The sequence below is a fragment of the Aythya ferina genome, assembly GCF_964211825.1.
Source record: "Aythya ferina genome assembly, chromosome: 9".
Classification (NCBI taxonomy): Eukaryota; Metazoa; Chordata; class Aves; order Anseriformes; family Anatidae; genus Aythya; species Aythya ferina.
Genome location: NC_140305.1, coordinates 28380601 through 28400339, shown reverse-complemented (window position 1 = coordinate 28400339; position 19739 = coordinate 28380601). Strand labels below are relative to the sequence as shown.

The 19739-nt window shown below is 42.1% G+C and overlaps 2 protein-coding genes across 8 annotated transcripts in view; one reads left to right on the top strand and one right to left on the bottom strand.

Annotated features, from left to right (window-relative positions):
• Positions 1–19739, bottom strand: part of LOC311441803 (uncharacterized protein) — a gene marked incomplete at its 5' end in the record, with an annotated part of 39018 nt that overhangs the window by 11633 nt on the left and 7646 nt on the right. For 3 of the 5 annotated variants that reach the window (XR_014696222.1, XM_084530319.1, XM_084530320.1), the window contains one exon: positions 1450–1745. The exons of 1 other annotated variant lie outside the window; for it this stretch is intronic. Coding sequence is in view for 2 of the 4 variants with exons in the window: in XM_084530319.1 (XP_084386445.1) it covers positions 1450–1745 (296 nt within the window). Of the gene's footprint in view, positions 1–1449; positions 1746–8789; positions 9009–19739 lie in introns of those variants that run through there. One more of the 5 variants, XR_014696220.1, reaches the window with a different exon arrangement.
• GYG1 (glycogenin 1) lies at positions 1738–16643 on the top strand. 3 transcript variants are annotated; one of them, XM_084530318.1, is made up of 8 exons: positions 1738–1920; positions 4959–5094; positions 6935–7109; positions 7460–7622; positions 11420–11546; positions 14725–14944; positions 15586–15636; positions 15840–16643. In XM_084530318.1, exons 1-8 carry the CDS (start codon positions 1914–1916, stop codon positions 16008–16010), a joined length of 1050 nt encoding a protein of 349 aa, XP_084386444.1. In that variant the 5' UTR covers positions 1738–1913; the 3' UTR covers positions 16011–16643. The 3 variants fall into 3 exon arrangements, with proteins under 3 accessions (XP_084386444.1, XP_084386442.1, XP_084386443.1); XM_084530316.1 differs by lacking the exon at positions 15586–15636 and having other exon boundaries at positions 1776–1920; XM_084530317.1 differs by lacking the exon at positions 15586–15636 and having other exon boundaries at positions 1776–1920; positions 15700–16643.

The window sequence follows — 19739 nt, the reverse complement described above, 5'->3', positions numbered from 1 at the left end:
CTATGAAGACTGTCTCAGCTCAAACATAATTACCCATATACAGGAAACTCATTATGAGCACGTGTTTATTAAAAATGACAGTAGCTCTACTTATTTCAAGGTATTTTCTATCTGTGACAGGAAAGTTGTGAACTAAGAAACAACCTGACACTTCGCAGTTGGATTATCCCTCTGTAGTTATATCAAAGCACGCATCAGAGCATTTACCTGAAATCAAATGGAGACTTACACAGCTTGACTCTGATTTGGTTAGACTCCACTTCTACAGGTGCTTCACATCAAGTGAAAAAAAAACAGTGTTCACTAACACCTTTTAAACTGACCGATCAATCTCTGTGGGTTGGCTTTCTTTTAGTTTTTGATGGAAAGTAAGGGTTGAGCACTTTTAATGAACACAAAGTACCTCACAAACCACAAACGTATGCCAGTCATCTAGAATTGGTCTTGGGAAACTGGCTCTAGGTGACCCTGTTGAGCAGAGACCTGGACCCGATGACCTCCAGGGGTCCCTTCCCACCTCAGCCCATCCCATCTGTAATTCCATTATTATTTGCACTAACCCACATCATTGGTTACAGTAGCTTGTGTGTTTATGCCTTTCATTATTTGTCATCACCTTTAATTGCTTAGCTTTGATTACTAAGCAGAGAGCCACGTGACTAATGAAGGAGCTGCACTAAAATCTTAATATTTACAACACTAGCAAGGGTGCTAAAGGAGAGCTTACAAAGTTATTAGCACCCTTCCTATCTTCCTGAAAAGGTATAGCTTGCATTTCTGCAAGGAGCAAACTTGAGGCACGAATTGATTATAGGTGCATCTCCTCTTCTTCTTCCCCCCTCCTCTGACTTTCCCTCTCCACTCTGTTCTCATGAGTCCAGAGGGCCACAAGGATGATAAGTGGGTTGGAGCACCTTTCCTATGAAGGCAGGCTGAGGCAGCTGGGGTTGCTCAGTGTGGAGCAAAGAAGGCTCCAGGGAGACGTTAGAGTGTGCCTCCAGTACCTAAGGAGGGCCTGCAGGAAAGCTGGTGAGGGACTGTCAGGGAGTGCAGTGCGAGGACAAGGGGTAATGGCTTTAAACTAAAAGAGCGCAGATTTAGATTCAAGGAAGAAATTCTTTACTGTGAGGGTGGTGAGGCGCGGGAACAGGTTGCCCAAAGAAGCTGTGGATGCCCCATCCCTGGAAGTGTTTAAGGCCAGGCTGGATGGGGCTTGGAGAAGCCTGGTCCGGTGGGAGGTGTCCCTGCCCATGCCAGGGGCATGGGGTGGGGGTAGGGAAGTGGAATTAGATGGTCTCTAAGGTCTAGTCCCTTGCAACCCAAACCATCCTGCAATCTTACCTAATGACACACACTCCCCTGAGGTGCCAAGCACCACCAACGGTAGCAGTTACAGACTCCTAACTGAGGCACGAGGGCATCAACCCCAAAGTGAAAGCTCCTCCTCACCCCTTGCCTAGGGCGGCCGCACTGGCAGCAGCACTGGCAGCAGCACTGGCAGCAGCACTCTCCCGGGCCAGCGGCGCTGCCAGCCCGAGCCGCGGCTCCGACCTTCCCTCCGCACAGCGGACCGTTTTCGAGGCCAGCGCAGCCGGGGAGGCCTCAGGGCAGGCCCCAGGGGAGGCACGCGGCCAGCACGCGGCCCCCACGCGCCCCCCTCGCCCCCTGCCCAAGAACCTCCCGCGCCGCCCGGGCCCGGCCGCAGCCCCCAGGACGAGTGACGTGACGCTGCCGTTGGCCACCATGGCGGAGGCCCCGCCCCTCGGCGGCCGAGGGACCGCCTAAGGCGGGGCCTCCGCCTGCCGTCCAAAGACAGCTGGCGCGCGGCCCCGCCCCTATATAAGGAGAGGCCGCGGCGCAGAGCTCGGAGCGCGGTCGCCGCGTCTGCTGCGGGCGTCCCGCGGACCGGCACCATGGCAGGTCAGTGCCGCACCTCCCCGCGGCCAGCCGGCCCCCCGCGCCGCGGCTCGTGAGCGCTGCTGGCGGCGCGGGCTGAACGAGCGGGGCTGGCATGCCGTCCCCGGCCGCGGCGTCCTGGCCGCGGCGCGGGAGCAGGGCGGGCCGCGGCGGCCCCTATTTTTAGGCAGCAGCCCTTGCCAGCGGTGAGCTCTCGGGGTGGGCTGCTGACTGCGGCCCGCGATGCGAGGACGCGGCGAGCAGACGCCGCGGCCGGTAGGGGCCGGGGTTGCCCGCGGGGGGCTGTGGGGGCGCCCCGCCGGCAGCTCCGTCTGGGTTAGGAGGATGCTCCCGCTTCAGCCCGGCTCCGCACCGGGCCCCGTTCCCCGCCGTGAGGGAGGCGGGAGGGTGCGGGGAGCTCGCAGGGCTGCAGCGGCTCGCAGGAGGAAAACCTCACCCTCTTCTGAGACACGGAAGAGAGCTCGTAGTTTCCGGGCGTCTCGGCGCTCTGCAGTTCCTCACCACCTCTCGAAGTATGCCTGGCCTCTTCTTCCCTTTTCCCCCCCGCTTGTTGCTTCTGGTGAAGCTGTCAGCGGCGCCGATTTCACTCTCAGATCTGGAAGGCTGCAGGAAATCATCTGATCTGCCTCTCCCAATGCATGCCTTGCTTAGATGCTCCTGTCTCTAGAAATCCTGTACTCGGCACTGAGAGGTACCAGTACCGAACTTGGAGAGCAGGGGAGTAGACAAACAACTGTGAGAACTCTGGATCTGTAAGCTGGCACATCTAAACCAAGTTAAATGCTCCCGGGAGAAACGTTCTAGTACTGTCCTCCATGCTGCCCAATGACTGCTCCTAGCTCAGGCTTCCGGAATGCTGCCCCTCTCTGTTAGGGGCCCCTGCAAAGACTGTGCCACACGGCTGCTATAGCCTACGGACTGGGCAGCCAAGCGTGTCCCTGGGCATGGTTCTGGCTGAGAGCTCAATTAGAATGCTGTGCAGATGTCTGTCTTGCGTTATCTCTTGCAGATTTCACTTCTATATAAAGCAGTAATTGGTCTTGCCTAAACCATAGTACAGATTCATTTGTAGCGTGTGAATGTACTTCTGCTGTGACTGTAGCTGAAAGAATGTGTGAAAGAGAATATGCTTTATTCAAAACTTTGGAAAGCTGTACTGATTTTGATGCTGTACAAGTTACTAATATCTTCATCCCATCAGACAGTCATAGTGAATCCTATTGCAGTTGAGATGTAATGGGGACTTCTTAACCCTTACTCCGTTTGTAAATTGACTTTATTTTCTGTAAAACCTCTGTGTGTGCATCATGCAAGCTACCTAACCAGCAAACGTGGCAACACAGAACCTGAATGCACTTAGTTTCAGGAAGTTGAGACTTGTTAGGAATATACAAGCTAAGTTAAAGAAAAAATACCAGTCTGTCAGTAGCAAGAATATGTTGCTGGCATAATCACACTTGGCCCACATTGGATTTTTAGTTAGCCATCCATCTACGTAGAATGCTAGACTACTATTTTTGAGCAATTGAGGAGTAATATGCAAATTCAGTAATGAACATACATCCCTATTAGAAGGGTGTTAATACCTGTGAAAATGTTACACACTTGCTGTTTGTAAAGCTTCACAACTCTAAAGAAACAGGAGACTGTTCTACAGAATTGCTAAATTATATGAACTATTACAAATTAAGTGATTTGAAAAATAATTAATTTCTGGCATTATAGTGGCTTTTTTGATTTTTGCATTTGACCACTAGAATCAATGTTTCTGGGGATGAGCTGGTTTTGTTGCTAAGTGAAGTACAAACCAGCTATAAAACCTTCTAGAGCTTGCAAACCAGGTTTGCTGAGCTTATAGACCATTATGGTACATAACTTTGTTGACTGTTTAGATGGAGGAAAAAAAAATGTAAAAATGTGACTGTTTCATGGGTTGAATAGTTGTCCCAAAAAATAATCTATGAAAATAGAGTAGTCAGTATTTTAATCTTACAACTAGACTCGATCTTAAGTCTCTAAGTGCACAGAGCCCTCATTCCCCATCCTGATCTAAACTAGTTAACTTCTGTAAAGAAAATAAATGTTTCAAAAATAAAATTTAATGTAAAAATCTACTATTGAAATTGTTTGGAAGAAACTGTTCTGCTCATAGTGTTAAAAATAGTTTGTTAGAAAAAAAGCATGCTTCTTTATAAAGCCTTGCAGCTTGGAAAGGGCTATGTAATGACAGCTAACAATGAACTGAAGAAATTTAAAAGCCACTTGTTTGCCTATGTCAGTCCCACCCTTGAAAAAGCTTGTGTTATATGGCCTCGATAAGTAGTATATGGCAAAATGATGCATCTTCTATTTTTTAAGGTACTGTTAGAGCAGAGAATTATAGTAATAATCCAGCCTTACCTCTCTAGAGAGCATTAAAGAGCAAAAACTGTTGCTACAAGTCTTGAATTGCTTATCGTATTACTAGATACTTCCCATTTAAATCTTGCATTCTTGTTACACAGCTGCAACCATGTCTTTCTAAAAAACTCATCTGCAAAATCCTAAGCTACTAAGACTTGCTACTGTTGTCCAAGATCTAATTCAATGCTTACTTTCATTTGAAAACAAAATATGTTTTATTGTGCCCTAGCTTCAGGGTTCAAAGCTGAACCCAGTGTAGTTTTATAAAACTCTGCTGTTACTAACTTAAAAAAAAAAAAAAAAATGCAAGCTTACTGCCTTTAGTACTTTTAGCTTAAAAATAGTATATAATTGGCTAAAATACATCTCTAGACCTTTCCGATCATCTGTAACATCTGGCATGACATATTTAACCCGTAGGGAAAACTGCAACTGTTTTTCTCTTGCAACAGTTTTGTTGTTTTTTTTTAACTGCTTCTTGCCATGTTTCAAGCTATTAATAGCAAGTAGAGCTATGCAACGCTAATATGCTTTGTTCTATCACATAGGTAAGTGCGATGCTGAGTTAGTGCATGTTAAAAGTCTTTAGTCTTAACGTAGCAGATTGTGCTAACTTTGACCAAGTTAATTTCTTCCAGACCAGTCCTTTGTGACTCTAGCCACAAATGATTCCTATGTGAAAGGAGCACTCGTACTTGGTTCATCCTTGCAACAGCACAGAACAACAAGGAAGTTGACTGCACTTATAACTCCTCAGGTCTCAGATTCTATGAGGTAAGGTCACTTAAATACATTAAACTGCCACACCTGCTGCTGTTGTGAAGGCTGCAAAAAGTTAAACTTCTTGCTGGTAACCTTTCAAAACTCTGGAAACTTAATTAAGCTTAGCAGAATTAACGTAAACTATCTGGAATTCTGTAAGGGCTTCAGACATTTAAAAAAAAAAAAAAAAAAAAAAAACATTTTTTTTCCACATGATAAATTTAAAAAATACTCTCTAGTTAGAGCGCTAAGCTGCGACATACTTCAACTAGATCTTTGCTCTTTTGTAGCCCTACTTAAAACTGTCTGACAATGCAAAGTTGTCCATGCCTTCATTAGCTGTGTATTTATGCATATGGAGATGGAAGTAGGGGATTGGTATTAGTATTCTGGATTGAGTTATTGTAACCCAAACTATTGAAATTTAGTAGATGCTTCAAATTAGATCTCCAGATTTTATCCAAACCAGATCTCCATGATTTTATCACGGAGAAGAAACTGAGTAGAACTACCGTATGTTAAATCAGCAGCATGGAGGCATTTGAGTATTTTCACAAATTGAGACAGCTGCTTTCTATAGCCTCTCTAGAACTAGTCTTGGCATGGAACTGACAAGGTGCTTTTTCAACATCTAAGGGTTGTTGCTGGGGAATAACTTACTTGCTATATGAACTACATATTATAGGTTAAGACTCTCTATGTGGGAAGTTCTGAAAAGATACCTTACAGGGATGGTAGTGGTTCAGTAACAAGTTAATCTCTCTGGAGTTCTGTGGGAGCTGAACAGTCTTATCACTATAAAGATGGTTCACATAGGTACATCTATTCTAACACATTAAGTGACTGTGTGCCTTCAAGATGAATCACATAAATGTGCTTACTGTGCTACAGCAATGCAGTTAGTCCCATGCCCTTAAAACAGCTATAGCAAGAAAACCAATAGATACACTACTTGATGGGTAGTTAAATGGAACTTCATACTTTGTGTCCTTAAATTCAGAAGCAACTGTCTGTATCAAACTGTTGGTGTAAAGACAGCCTTGCAAAACAGTGCTCTAAAATACATTTACAAGCTCTGTGGCTCAAATCGAATGGTCTGGAGTTATTGGTACAAAATACTCCATAGAATAGTGTGACTTTACAGATACTTCATGTTTTAAGCTGCATGACCATCTCTTGAACTAAATAGTGATGGTAAAGCAAAGGTTGGATATCTACCACAAAAATTTACTATGCTGTCTGAAAACTTAAATCACCCTCAAGGTGAAAATAATATTGAGTCAAAATGCTGCTGTATCCAGAACCACAATTAAGTGAGCCCATACAGATTTTTAGGATAAAGCAAGTTTTAGTAACTGGGTCGGGTCACATGGCCCTAGCAGTCACAAATCTGGAATGACGTTGTCATGATTACTGTATGAACTTCCCTTTCAGCTGTTTAGGATTCAGCTAGTGTCCTGCTCAAGCTACTCCAGCAGCTTTCCATTTCTTAATTGCCTACTGAAAGTAGACTGTTCACTCACCAAAAATTAGTTTGACTGTGGGGAAAAAAAAAAAAACATGTGGAAAGCTTGTACTATGTAACCATGGACCTGGTAGCAGTACCAATTAAAGGCCTGGCGGAGTGGGGAAGGTAATAATTCTTTGCTCCCTAATAGGTGCCCACTGCAAACTAGAAACCCTGAGGTTGACAGGTATATTTTATGCATCCCACCGTATGTAGTAAACTCTCACTGCTGGCACAAGGAATATTGCCAGGTGCTCTGTTACTCCACTTTTGTTCATGGAATCTGTTAAGTGGTTCAGTACTGGAACAATAGAACTAAATTTTGGCAACTAACTCTTTCCACAGGGAAGTACTACGAAAAGTATTTCATGAAGTGATTTTGGTAAACATCCTGGATAGTGGGGATTCAGCACACTTAGCATTAATGAAAAGACCTGAGCTGGGTGTCACATTAACAAAGCTTCACTGCTGGGAACTGACACAGTTTTCAAAGTGTGTTTTCATGGATGCAGACACAATGGTAAGTGGTCATGTCTCATGGTACCTCTTCATGACCTGGTATGAGGGTTGTTGGTTGGATTTTTTTGTAGTGTTTGTTTTGTTTTATTTTTGAGGGGAAGGAGGGATGACGGAGGTGGTCTCGCTGTTTGGACTCATAACTCTCTAAAAATACATGTGCACTTATGTCTAAGTAATTCCTTGTAACATGTAGTCTGTGGGCGCTATCTCCATATAGTCTTCCATAAGACAAGAGCATCAATATGAGAATTTTATGTCATGTCTTAAGATGGATGTCAAAATCCATTAAAACAAGATACCCCAATTCCTACGCTAGAAACCAGAAAGCAATTTTTTGCCCCCTACAACTAGGTTTTGTCAAATATCGATGAGCTTTTTGAGAGAGAAGAGCTGTCTGCAGCACCAGATCCAGGCTGGCCTGATTGTTTTAATTCTGGAGTTTTTGTTTACCGACCTTCCATTGAAACATACAATCAGCTGTTACAGCTTGCCACAGAGAAAGGCAGCTTTGATGGTATGTATTCATTTGTATTCCAATGTAAGTTAGACCACAGTGGTAATGGTGGTTGGGTTGGCTCAGTAACTAGATATGTATCATGGGGACTCTGATGGAATTCTGAACTCCAGTGTAACTGCACAATCATTCTTATCACAATAGAAGACATTATTTCGATGTAAAACAACTACTTTCATCAGGTTTCCTGGAATAACATAAGAGTTTGGCCTCTAAACCAGCAGCTATAAGCATTAACAAGGCAAAATCACGTAACAAGGAGTCTTGAGATACAGCAAGTGCAGTGAATGCATGAGCAAATTAAAGCTGTAGTGCTATGCTTCATGCATTGCTAAATAAATTCAGCTCTTCAACACTCAAGGCCAGGTGTTCAATGTTAACTCAAGTTACTGTGAAGGAGGAAGAGTAGTACAAATAACTTGAGTGCACCTTCAGAGAAACTAAATTATTTGAAGATAAAACTGTCTCTTGATATTGTGTGATAGCTTCCTATCATTATAGGATGGTGACCATCTTTTTCCCAATATCAATTGTGTGCAGCATTGGCTCCTACCCACTGTAGGTCACTTAGGATTGCTCACTGTGCCAAACTTAAGTTTGAGAAGTCAACTACTGCTGTTCTGTTAGTCTTTGCAATCTATTACCACTGCAGTCAACACACGTTGCTTGAAATCTCTGTAGTTAATAAAAGCTTCTAAATGATGAGCTCTGTGTTTCAATCACTAAATTTCATTATGTAGCTACTGTGGCACAAAACCAAGTCTTACCAAAAAAGCTGCAGAAAACTATGTAATAAGACCATTAAATTGCACTCTTACTTGAAGCCAGTTAGTCAGCTTGTTGACTTATCTTCCAGTACTCTGTAAATGGTAAAAATTCTAGATGCTGGTCTCAGTTTGCAGAATCATCCCTGTAACTTTATGGGCTCCTATGTGTGGCCTATTATAGAACATAAGTCTCAGTTGCATGCTTAATATTACCAGGTAAATAAGTAAAAATAAGTACTGTAACGAATGGTCTATCTATACCTCATGACTAAAGAGGCAGAGGTTGGTAGCTCTAGGAGTGCTCTCAAATGTTGGAGGTAAATTGATCCTCAAGAAATGACAAAAGCTACAGGATGGTACTGAATTGTTGAAATAAAAAAAAAAAATTGTGGAAACTCACTGAGTAGCTCCAGGTATATCTGAGATGTATCTCTCTTGAGCTTTAAGCTTGACTCCTAGCAGGTCCATCTTTGAAGCCCAAGGCCCCAGTTCTTTCAAAAAACAGACTTGCTTCCACAGTGTTCTTTCTGACTTGAGAGCTAAGGCCACAAAATGGTGAAACTTCCTTGATGTTGTCAACATGTAGCCACTGTTGCAGCTGTTACAGCCACTGTTGCAGCTGTTAACAATAAAAATGGTGGGTTAATGGTTTCAGTACCAAATTTTTAGAACTATAATTTTATAAACTTACTCAGCTTTTATGAAATGGTAGTATTGATCTAAATAATGAGGCAGTGGAGACTTACCTGTCTCTACCTGTATATGCTGCTATTGAGCTTATGAACTTGGAGAGAGTGGATTTAAACTTGAATTGATATAGACAGTAATAAAAGTTCCGAGGAAACTTCTTAAACATCTGTGGAGGGTTACTGCCCTTAATAGGGTACAGGGATGAAAACTCTATCTACCAAGTTATGCATAATTGAAATCAAGCGCAAAGCACCACATCTACAGTAGTACTAACTAGAAAACGCAAGACCTTCCAGGGTGTTTCCTGATGATAAACTAGAGCAGATGGTTAGCTCCTATGTAATGCCGTTGACCAGAAATGGTACAATGACAGCTACTTACGTAGTGACAACTACTTTATGTAGAAAGGTGTAGTTCAAACAGACAATAGGGAACTAGAGGAGGAGAAAAGTCTGGTTTTAAAAGAACTCTGGTAGTGCTGATACCTTAAGAGCTGTTGATAAGACTTGCACAATCCTCTGGCTTTTTACCCTGGTATGTAAAACAGTTCCTTTACTCTTAAAGACATAATGCAGCAGAATTCTATCTGTAGACATGTAGCTAATTAACTACTGCCTGATTTTATGTTTAAGGGCCAATTTGTACAAGACTCCTGTTGAAGTCTGAACTAGGACAGCTAAACTTTGTTTTCAGTGGCTGTTTTGGCACAAATGTATGCAATCTGGAAAAAAACTGATTATGTGGAACAAGTCTGAATGATAAAGTCATGTAGAGTAAGTTAAACACACTGCTACTCCTTTAATTATGAACTACCTGTTCTGAGGTCTCCAAGACTTTATCTTCTAGATTATTTTACTGTTAGCATAAACATTCATAACACTGTTTTAAGTTAAAAGTTAAAATGTTACATAACTGAGTAAAGACCGGAAGTCTTGTCTGCTTTCTTTGACTCTGATCTCTTGTGACATGTGAGTTCAAAAGTGCTTTTCATCCTTAGGGGCTGAGAGGCAAGTCAGGGGGTTGAAATTACTGGACTGATTCTGTCTGCAGTGTCCCACTCTGCAATCTGCATGTACGCTCACAGCCGTAATGGGATACTTAGAATTTGTATTTGTCAGTGTATGTCCTGTAAATTTAATTGCAAAATGTCAGTGTAGGCACTTCAGTTACAAAAAGCAAATTCCGCTTAAATTGCATTGAGTGTGTAAACCTTTCTACAGTCCTGACTTTAACTATAGGTCACTCAAAGAAAAACAAACCTTTTTCCTGAATCAGCAGCAACTGAGTGCTTCAGAAAATTAAAGATTAAAATAAAACATACTGTCTCTTAATTATTTATCTCCTGTTCATCAATGTTATTTGTGAATGCAGTTACAGGTGGAGGGAAGACAGCAAATGCAAGTTGAGGTACTCTCTCCAATCTCCTTCATCAGAGGAACTAATTACAGTTCTTGAATACATTGCATACACTTTAGTCTAAGTATATTGACTGCAATAATGAATGAGAGGGTATATAAGTAGCTTTTAATTCTCAGTAGTTGCTTGTAAACTAGTCTGTTTTGGGCCAGGTGCCATTATAATTTGGGCCATTTTTTTTAGCTACCCTACTACTAACATACCAGACAACTTTAGACTCATTTGACCTCATTACAACTTCTACTTGCAAACTGACCCCTCCCAAAACTGTAGCTCTAGCCATGATTTAGGTGGTTATCCTCACTAAGGGGCTAGTCAGCAGCTTGATAGTACAGAACTAGGAACTTCTATTGCCTGTTAATGGATTTGATTAAGGTTCTTTTTTAGTGCTGTGTCTAAGACTGAATGTGCTTTCCTTATTAGATCCCATTATAGGTAGATGCATATTGGGCTGCAGGTTTAAAGGACCACTGACTCCAGCTCCAAGACCATGGTCATGTATCTGTAAGCATAAATAATAAAACTCATAGTTAGCGCTTGGTCATGGGAGCTACAGTTTTGCTGAAGCAACTGTTCAGTACCCAATTGTCAAGTCTTTTCTGCTGTGTTGTACTGCTTGAAGATAACACTAAAATAAACTGAATCTCAGTGATTGAGAGTAACCTGCTGTCTCTTAGAAACCAAAAGTAACCTTGCACGTACTACTACTCCCATTCTGTTTGTTGTTTTGTGTTTTTTTATTTATTTTCAAAGACTGCAAGGTTTATAGGATTGTTTACAAATAGAACTGTAGGGATCAGTGCCAAACTCCTACTGGACATGACAAACTGCATTAGCAACTATTAATTAGGGAGGCCTGGTAGAGTGACTGAACAACTCTAAAATAACTGTATGCTTGTAGCTTATAAATCCTTTATCTTTCAGGTGCAGACCAGGGGTTATTAAACACCTTCTTCAGCAGCTGGGCAACAACAGACATGAACAAACATCTACCGTTTATTTATAACTTGAGCAGCACTTCTGTGTACTCATACCTTCCAGCATTTAAAGCGTAAGTTGAGAATTCTAAGAAGACCTTCAAGGGCATATATAAACTAATGTATTGTAACAATGAACAAGTACAATGTGAACTGAATGGTTGCCATTTAAAAAAAGAAACTTTTAGTGTGACTAAAATACCATATAAATTTATACTCTTTAAAATAAAGATTACTTTGAAGTTTTACTTTAAAGTAAGAACTGTAATAGGTAGTTAAGCTAATACTCTCCTGATGATAAATAAGCTTTGAAAACTATTGGTAGTTTAAACCTCTCATTCCTGGTGGTAATGTGCTTACTGTAAATCAACATCACTTGACAGTTTAAATGCAAAAGAGAATCACAACACCAGTATAGGATACTGTCAGCAAAGAGCTCTAGCCAAAGGCAATAGCTCTTGAATCTTCTTGAGCTGAACTTCAGCATGTCACTGATGGTATTTTTCCTGTCCAAATAACTTGCACTCTCATCACTTAAATTACTTTTGGTATTTAACAACTGGTAGCTACAATCAACCTATCCACTATTCAAATAAACATTATAAACAAGGACTTGCATAGAGGCAGAATTCTTTACCAACAGTCTTTCTAGATCTAAGACTGTTCCTTAAGTAATAGCAAGATGGAACAGACTATGGCCAGGCACCATATTGTTGCACACTTCCAGTGTAAGGAAAGAAGTCTCTTCCCTAGCAGTATTAAATTTGGCTTGTGAGTAAACCTACTGTCAGGGGTAAGGTCACTCAAAGTGTTAAACAGAAGAAAAGGGGGCAGCTCTAAAAGCTGAAATGTTACACTGAAACCCATATTCATTAAGAACTATGACAGCTGGGGGAGGGAGGAAAGTACCAACTGCAAAAAAAAAAAAAACTGATCTTTGAATGACATCAATTTATTAGTGTCTAAAGCAGCAGCTAGCACAAGCAGGACTGTGCTGGCTCAAGGTCAGACTGTGTCTTGTGATCAAAACACCATCTGAAATACTGTCATGCTAAAAATGGAACACTTATTTAAAGAAATCTATGCAAGCCTGAGAATGACTAAGTAGTTGGACAACATTTGATAAGCTAACGTCTATTGTAAAGTATGTCTGTTTTCCACGACTGGTTGGTGGTTATCCACATGACCTTAAATTTACAAATGACCTTGTTGCTAGGAAAGATTAGTTGGACTGGGGACTCCTGATGAAGAAAATTCCATATAAGTGATTGAATTGATTGCCTAACTGAACTCAGCAGACCTTCAGACAGTGTAATGCTGGAAGTACAGCTTTTAAGTAGAATGCATGTTCTGTTCAATAGGTGGAACAACTTCCTTTGGTTAGATCAGCTACTCACAGTAAACAGCAGTTGACATAAACTGAAATTTGAACCTACTGACACTGATAACAAAGCTCTTTGTAGAAGGTTAGCAAGGCTAACCTTCACAGCAGTCTTGGTAAAGAAAATGCCAAGTAATGATAAATGGTCTCTAACTTTAAAACATTGAATTTTGGGAGATGGGGAAAGACAGATCAGTTGCTGTAGCAAATGTGGACATAAAGCTTTCTAACAGTTCAGCTTAAACATCAGAATAAGTACTGCATCTTATCTAGAAAGCAGATATTGAGGGCATAGTAGAAGCCTGGCATCTGTCAATTGTTGTACAGGTCTTTAGTGGGCAGAATACTAAGAATACACTTCTCCATTTGCAGAAGCAGCGTAACAAAGTAAAACATAAGCTAGAGATTGTGTAAAATGTTTTAAGTAGCCTCGATTTTTAAACAATGATGTTTCTTGAGAGCAACATCAGCCTACGATGAAGACAACTCAGGTTGCTAAATAGCGCTGTCACAGCTAACAAAGCTACGATAGCCCTACTAAGCCAAATCTTGACATACAGATTTTGAAGTTAGAGCCCAGAAACTGACACACACACACCCCGTGTGTATTTATTTATTTATTTATTTATTTACTTATAACTTTTAACTACTATGATTCTTTACCTTGTTTCACCCATGCATGGGTTTTCATTTGGCAGTAAGATTAATAATGGTCAAAATAGTGTATGGAAATAGTCAAATACCACAATAGCTCAAAATCCCCATCTAAATGCATATTGCTTTGTTCTGAATATTGTACAGTCTTTGAAACATACCTGCACAGTCTTTGTATGTTGCATAACTCAATCAAATCCTGGTCCAAATGACCAAAGTATGCTTAAATAAAGCTGTTAGACAAACCAGTTTGGCATTATTATTCATTTCATTAGTATTTTGAGAAATCCTAACGTGACACAAAATGAGCTAGATGAGACAGTCACTATTACTAGAGAGAGTAGTATTGCTTGTTCTCCAAACTGACTCAAGCTGAATGCTATTTCTGGAATCACAGAGGAATTAAATGAATGCTGTCTCTTAGTATAAGTTCTTTACTACAAAAGGGATGGATATTATCTACTCTTGTATTACAAAAGAACATAGTAACAGGACAAAAGCTTCGAGTCCATATTGAAAGGGAGTTAAAATTGTTAAAGAAATGTTTTAAAAAAACAAAGTAAGATTATTTAGAAAAATAACAGCTGACCATCTACCAAGATCCTGCAGCAAGGTTAGATGTCCTCTGAAATGTCTAGATTATAGCCTTTACTTTGACTGTGTGTGTGTGTGTATATATATATATATGAGAGAGAGATGAGAGGCTTTATTTTGTAGAGGTAGTCTTGCAACAGGGCCTTCTGATGTTCCTTTATACAGGGCTGTAGTCTATAAGGGTAACTATTACTGACCCTTCTTTACTTAATGCTTGTAATGCATAGTTATCAGGATTACTGACTGGAGTAGAATCTTTTTCACTTTTACAACTAGTTCCAATTGCAGTGGCTTCTTGAGACTGCTCTCTCCCAAGCTATGGACATCACTCTACCTAAAGACTTGACTGTAAGTACTTAAATAGTTCCGTCTGTGAGGCTTTGGCTGTATTCTGACTAGTGTAACATAGAATTGTTTGCATTTTTTTTCCGTTATATAGTGATGCTTTCAGTCCCAGTAGGCATTGGCAGTTTTATTATTTAGTATTTAGTTTTCTAAATATATTCATATTTGTTTTCTGGACACCTACAAAGACAGCAGGTTAAAAATTTGTTTGACAACCAAAACTCTTGTTTTCTAGACACCTGCAGAAACTGGGTGGTTATGATTTTTCTTTTCAACAGGTTTGGTGCAAATACTAAAGTGGTGCATTTCCTGGGAAGCACAAAGCCATGGAACTATACATATGACTCCAAAACAAAAAGCATAAAAGGCAATATGGATGACCCTAAAGTAGTTCACCCAGAATTCCTCAACATGTGGTGGGATACCTATATGACTAATATTCTACCATTATTAGAGCAGCATGGAATTGCTAAAGAAGCTACCACAGGTGTAAACATGGTATGTGTTTTAATGTTCTTATAGAAACTACCTAAGTATATGAAACAGATTTTGTGCTATCACTAATTTCCTTTCCTTCTGTCTACTTCAAAGCCTCAGTGTGGTTTAACTGGTGGGGTGCAGAGTTTTTTGGCTTTGTTCTTTTAAGCTTGGAATAAAGGATAACACAGATGGGAAGTATGCTATAGTGGTCTTGAACATAGCTGTCTGCTTGCCTAGAACTACTTAAGAGCATAATGGTGCACCAGAAATGATACTGTAGTAACTTCAGTAAATAAAGAGAAGGGCCCTAATCCTTAATGTGCTGTAGCTAGTAACATTCTCAAACAGAAGAACCCCAGCTGAGCATGCAATATACACATGCAGATCTTGTATGGTACAAGGTAGGCCTACAATAAATAATTACTTAAGTAGACTTGCAGTGATGAATCTTGATATTTATAAAGCCAAAATAATGCTTCTAACTGTAGTTCTTAAGCACAGCTTAGTTAAGCACGGTTTAGTAGCAGGTGGCTGCAAACTTTGCAGTCTCAGCTTAGTACATGGGCCAGTTTAAGTTCTAAACCTTTCTAAGCCTAAGGTTGCTGATCTCTAAGATGTGCTCTCATTAATCTTACATCTTTCTAATGAACTATTTGCAGCTATCAGGCTTGGTCTATACTCTGGCTTTCTCTTGTGGCTTCTGTAGAGAGGTATGAAGAACTTAAACTCCCCTCCCCCCAAGTGACTTCTGTTACTCTTTGTTATTTTACCAGGAAAGCTGCATGATTCCTGCTTACTGGCAATGCTTGTTGCTGTGCATGAGAACTTCCATTTAGTTGTCCTGTTCTATGGCCTGCTGCTTGCCTTAAATATGCAAGGTATTTCTGTATTTTTACTCTGCCTTTCATTTTAGGCAGAGGTTACAGAGGCAGTGTCCCACATGTCAGTATCAACACCATCACCAGTATTACCAACCATATCTTCAGAAGAACGCAAGGAACGGTGGGAACAAGGTCAAGCTGACTACATGGGAATGGATTCCTTTGATAATATCAAGAAGAAACTGGACTCCTACCTTCAATAGAAATGCCAGTTTCGAGCACTGGCAATACAAGGACTTGTTCCAGAACTAACAGCTAGAAAGGTTGTAGATGGTGGTCAGTTAAGCTTGCAAGTAGTTTGAAAAAACTGTTGGCTGAAGGCCAGTGCAGTGCTACAGATGAAGACTGAGCAAAAGCTAGGAAGCAGAATTCCTTGGGCCAGATGTAATTGCCCAATATCCAGTTCTCTCTACTAGATAAAGGTATTTTCAGCTCACATTTTCTTCTGCTGCGATCAATTGGCTCAAAATATTCCTTGACACTGGGTTTGTACTTCACCACATAAAGGTGATTAGCACTGATTCCTTTGCTTGCTATTTTAGGTGTAAAATCTGATTGATGGGAGTGCTCATTCACTAGACAGATAGCTATTCTGGTTTACCATAAATGTATTTATGACATTAAGGATACATAAATATGTAACAGTAATAGCACTGCTTTGCTCTTCTAGTCACAATTGCACTGAAGTTTTGACCAGGTTTTCTTACACAGTGCATACAGCATGGCAGAATGCATTTGTTTAGTTCGATATTCTACAGGCCCTGTAAACTGAGCTTGATCTGTTATTTGCATTTGATGCAAAAATAAAAAGAAGTTATATTTCCGGTTTCCTCAAACTCTTGAGCAATTCTTAAAAAAAAAAAAAAAAAAAAAAAGGGGGGGGGGGAGCTTTGAAGTATAATTTAAAATATTCAACAGCTATATCCCTAAACTCTCAACTCCATTCTAGCTACCATTAGCAAATATCCAGCTTCCAGTTCTGTAATTATTTTCAGAGTATATAATCACTTGCCAGGGAGCTGCTAGAGGAAATACCCGCTGAAGCTTTTCACACAAGCAGAATAGAGCTTGAGAAAAGGGAATTTTTATTTTGATTACTATGGAATAAACTCTAATGTAAGCCCTGTAGAACATAAAATTGTTTTTAAACACATAAACACAATGGATACTATTTGGGCAAGTAAAAATCAAGTAGCTGCTTGAATAACTGCACCTACCCTGATTAGGAAAACAACTCCTTCAATGTGTGCAGGGTGAAAGAATGCCACACGTTGTATTCTCAGACACAAAAGTAGTATAAACACCACAGTAACAACAGTGTTCTTAAGGCTGTATTACTACTTCCTGTATTAAGCTCAGATTCATTTGTTAGCTAGGAATTAGTTTTAACACCTATACTCTGTACTAGTCCAAAAGCACAAAATAGAGTTATTTCAGAACAGTTCAGTGCTGGGTTAAAACTAGTTCTAAAACTTGCTGGGCTGCTTTCCATGATCTATCAGTGGTCTTGGTCATCTGGAGAGATCCTGGATGACTGGAGACTTGCTAATGTGACACCCATCTATAAGAAGGGTTGTAAGGAGGACCCAGGGAACTACAGGACTGTCGGCCTGACCTCGTTGCCAGGAAAGGTGATGGAACAGGTCATCTTGAATGCAATCACGCAGCATATGCAGGACGACCAGGGGATCAGGCCCAGTCAGCATGGGTTCATGAAAAGCAAGTCTTGCCTGATCAATATCATCTCCTTCTATGACCTGGTGACCTGCCTAGTGGGTGAGGGAAGGTCCGTTGACATAGTCTACCTAGACTTCAGCAAGGTCTTTGTGGTCTCCCATAGCATTCTCCTGGAGAAGCTGGCAGCCCATGGCTTGGACAGGTACACACTTTGCTCAGTTAAAAAAAGCTGGATGGCCAGGCCCAAAGAGTAGTGGCGAATGGAATTAAATCCAGCTGGTGACCAGTCGCGAGTGGTGTTCCCCAGTGTTGGGGCCCATCCTTTTTAACATCTTTATTGATGATTTAGATGAGGGAATTGAGTGCATTCTCAGTAAGTTTGCAGATGACACCAAGCTGGGGGGTAAGTGTTGATCTGCTGGAGGGTATGAAGGCCCTGAAGAGGAACCTGGACAGGATGGGTTGATGGGCAGAGGCCAATGGGATGAGGTTCAACATGGCTAAGCGCTGGGTCCTGCCTGTTGGCCCAAACAACCCCACATAGCTCTACAGGCTTGAGGGAGAGTGGCTGAAAAGCTGTGCATAGGAAGAGGATCTGGGGGTGCTGATTAATGCTTTTCTGGACATGAGCTGGCAGTGTGCCCAGGTGGCCAAGAAGGTCAACAGCATCCTGGCTTGTTATCATAGAATCATAGAATATCCTGAGTTGGAAGGGACCCTTAAGGATCATCAAGTCCAACTCTTGACACCGCACAGGTCCACCCAAAAGTTCAGACCATGTGACTAAGTGCACAGTCCAATCTCTTCTTAAATTCAGACAGGCTCGGTGCGGTGACCACTTCCCTGGGGAGCCTGTTCCAGTGTGCAACCACCCTCTCTGTGAAGAGCCCCCTCCTGATGTCAAGCCTAAATTTCCCCTGCCTCAGCTTAACCCCGTTCCCGTGGGTCCTGTCACTGGTGTTAATGGAGAAAAGGTCTCCTGCCTCTCGACACCCCCTTACGAGGAAGTTGTAGACTGTGATGAGGTCTCCCCTCAGCCTCCTCTTCTCCAGGCTGAACAGGCCCAGTGACCTCAGCCATTCTTCGTACGTCTTCCCCTCCAGGCCTTTCACCATCTTCGTAGCCCTCCTCTGGACACTCTCCAACAGTTTCATGTCCTTTTTATACTGTGGTGCCCAGAACTGCACACAGTACTCGAGGTGAGGCCGCACCAGCGCAGAGTAGAGCGGGACAATCACCTCCCTTGACCTACTAGCGATGCCGTGCTTGATGCACCCCAGGACACGGCCCTCCTGGCTGCCAGGGCACACTGCTGGCTCATATTCAACTTGCTGTCTACCACGATCCCCAGATCCCTCTCTTCTAGGCTGCTCTCCAGCATCTCATCGCCCAGTCTGTACGTGCAGCCAGGGTTTCCCCGTCCCAGGTGCAGGACCCGGCACTTGCTCTTATTGAACTTCATGCGGTTGGTGATCGCCCAGCTCTCCAACCTATCCAGATCCCTCTGCAAGGCCTTTCCACCCTCATTCGAGTCCACAACTCCTCCAAGTTTGGTGTCATCAGCAAACCTGCTCAAAATACCTTCTATTCCTACATCCAGATCGTTTATAAAAATATTTAAAAGTACCGGCCCTAAAATGGAGCCTTGAGGGACCCCACTGGTGACCGCCTGCCAGCCTGACGCAGCCCCATTTACCATAACCCTTTGGGCCCTGCCCGTTAGCCAATTGCTCACCCATCGTATGATGTTTTTATTTAGCTGTATGGTGGACATTTTGTCCAGTAGGATCCTATGGGAAACCGTGTCAAAAGCCTTGCTGTTATCAGGAATAGTGTAGCCAGCAGGACCAGGGAGGTGATTGTCCCTTTGTATTCTGCTCTAGTGAGGTCACTCCTCAAGTACTGTTTTTGGCCCCTCAGCACAAGAAGGACATCAAGGCCCTTGAGCCCTCAAAAGAAGGGCTACAAAGCTGGTGAAGGGCCTGGAACACAAGTCCTATGAGGAGCTGCTGATTTAGTCTGGAGACAAGGAGGCTCAGGGGACACCTTATTGCTCTCTACAACTACCTGAAAGGAAGTGGGGAGGTGGATCTCAGCTCTTCCCTCAGGTAACTAGTGATAGGACTAGAGGGCATGGCCTCAAGCTGTGCCAGGGGAGGTTCAGGTTAAAAATGAGGAGACGTTTCTTCTCAGAAAGAGCAGTCAGACGTTGGGACGGGTTGCCCAGGGAGGTGGTGGTGTCACCGTCCCTGTGG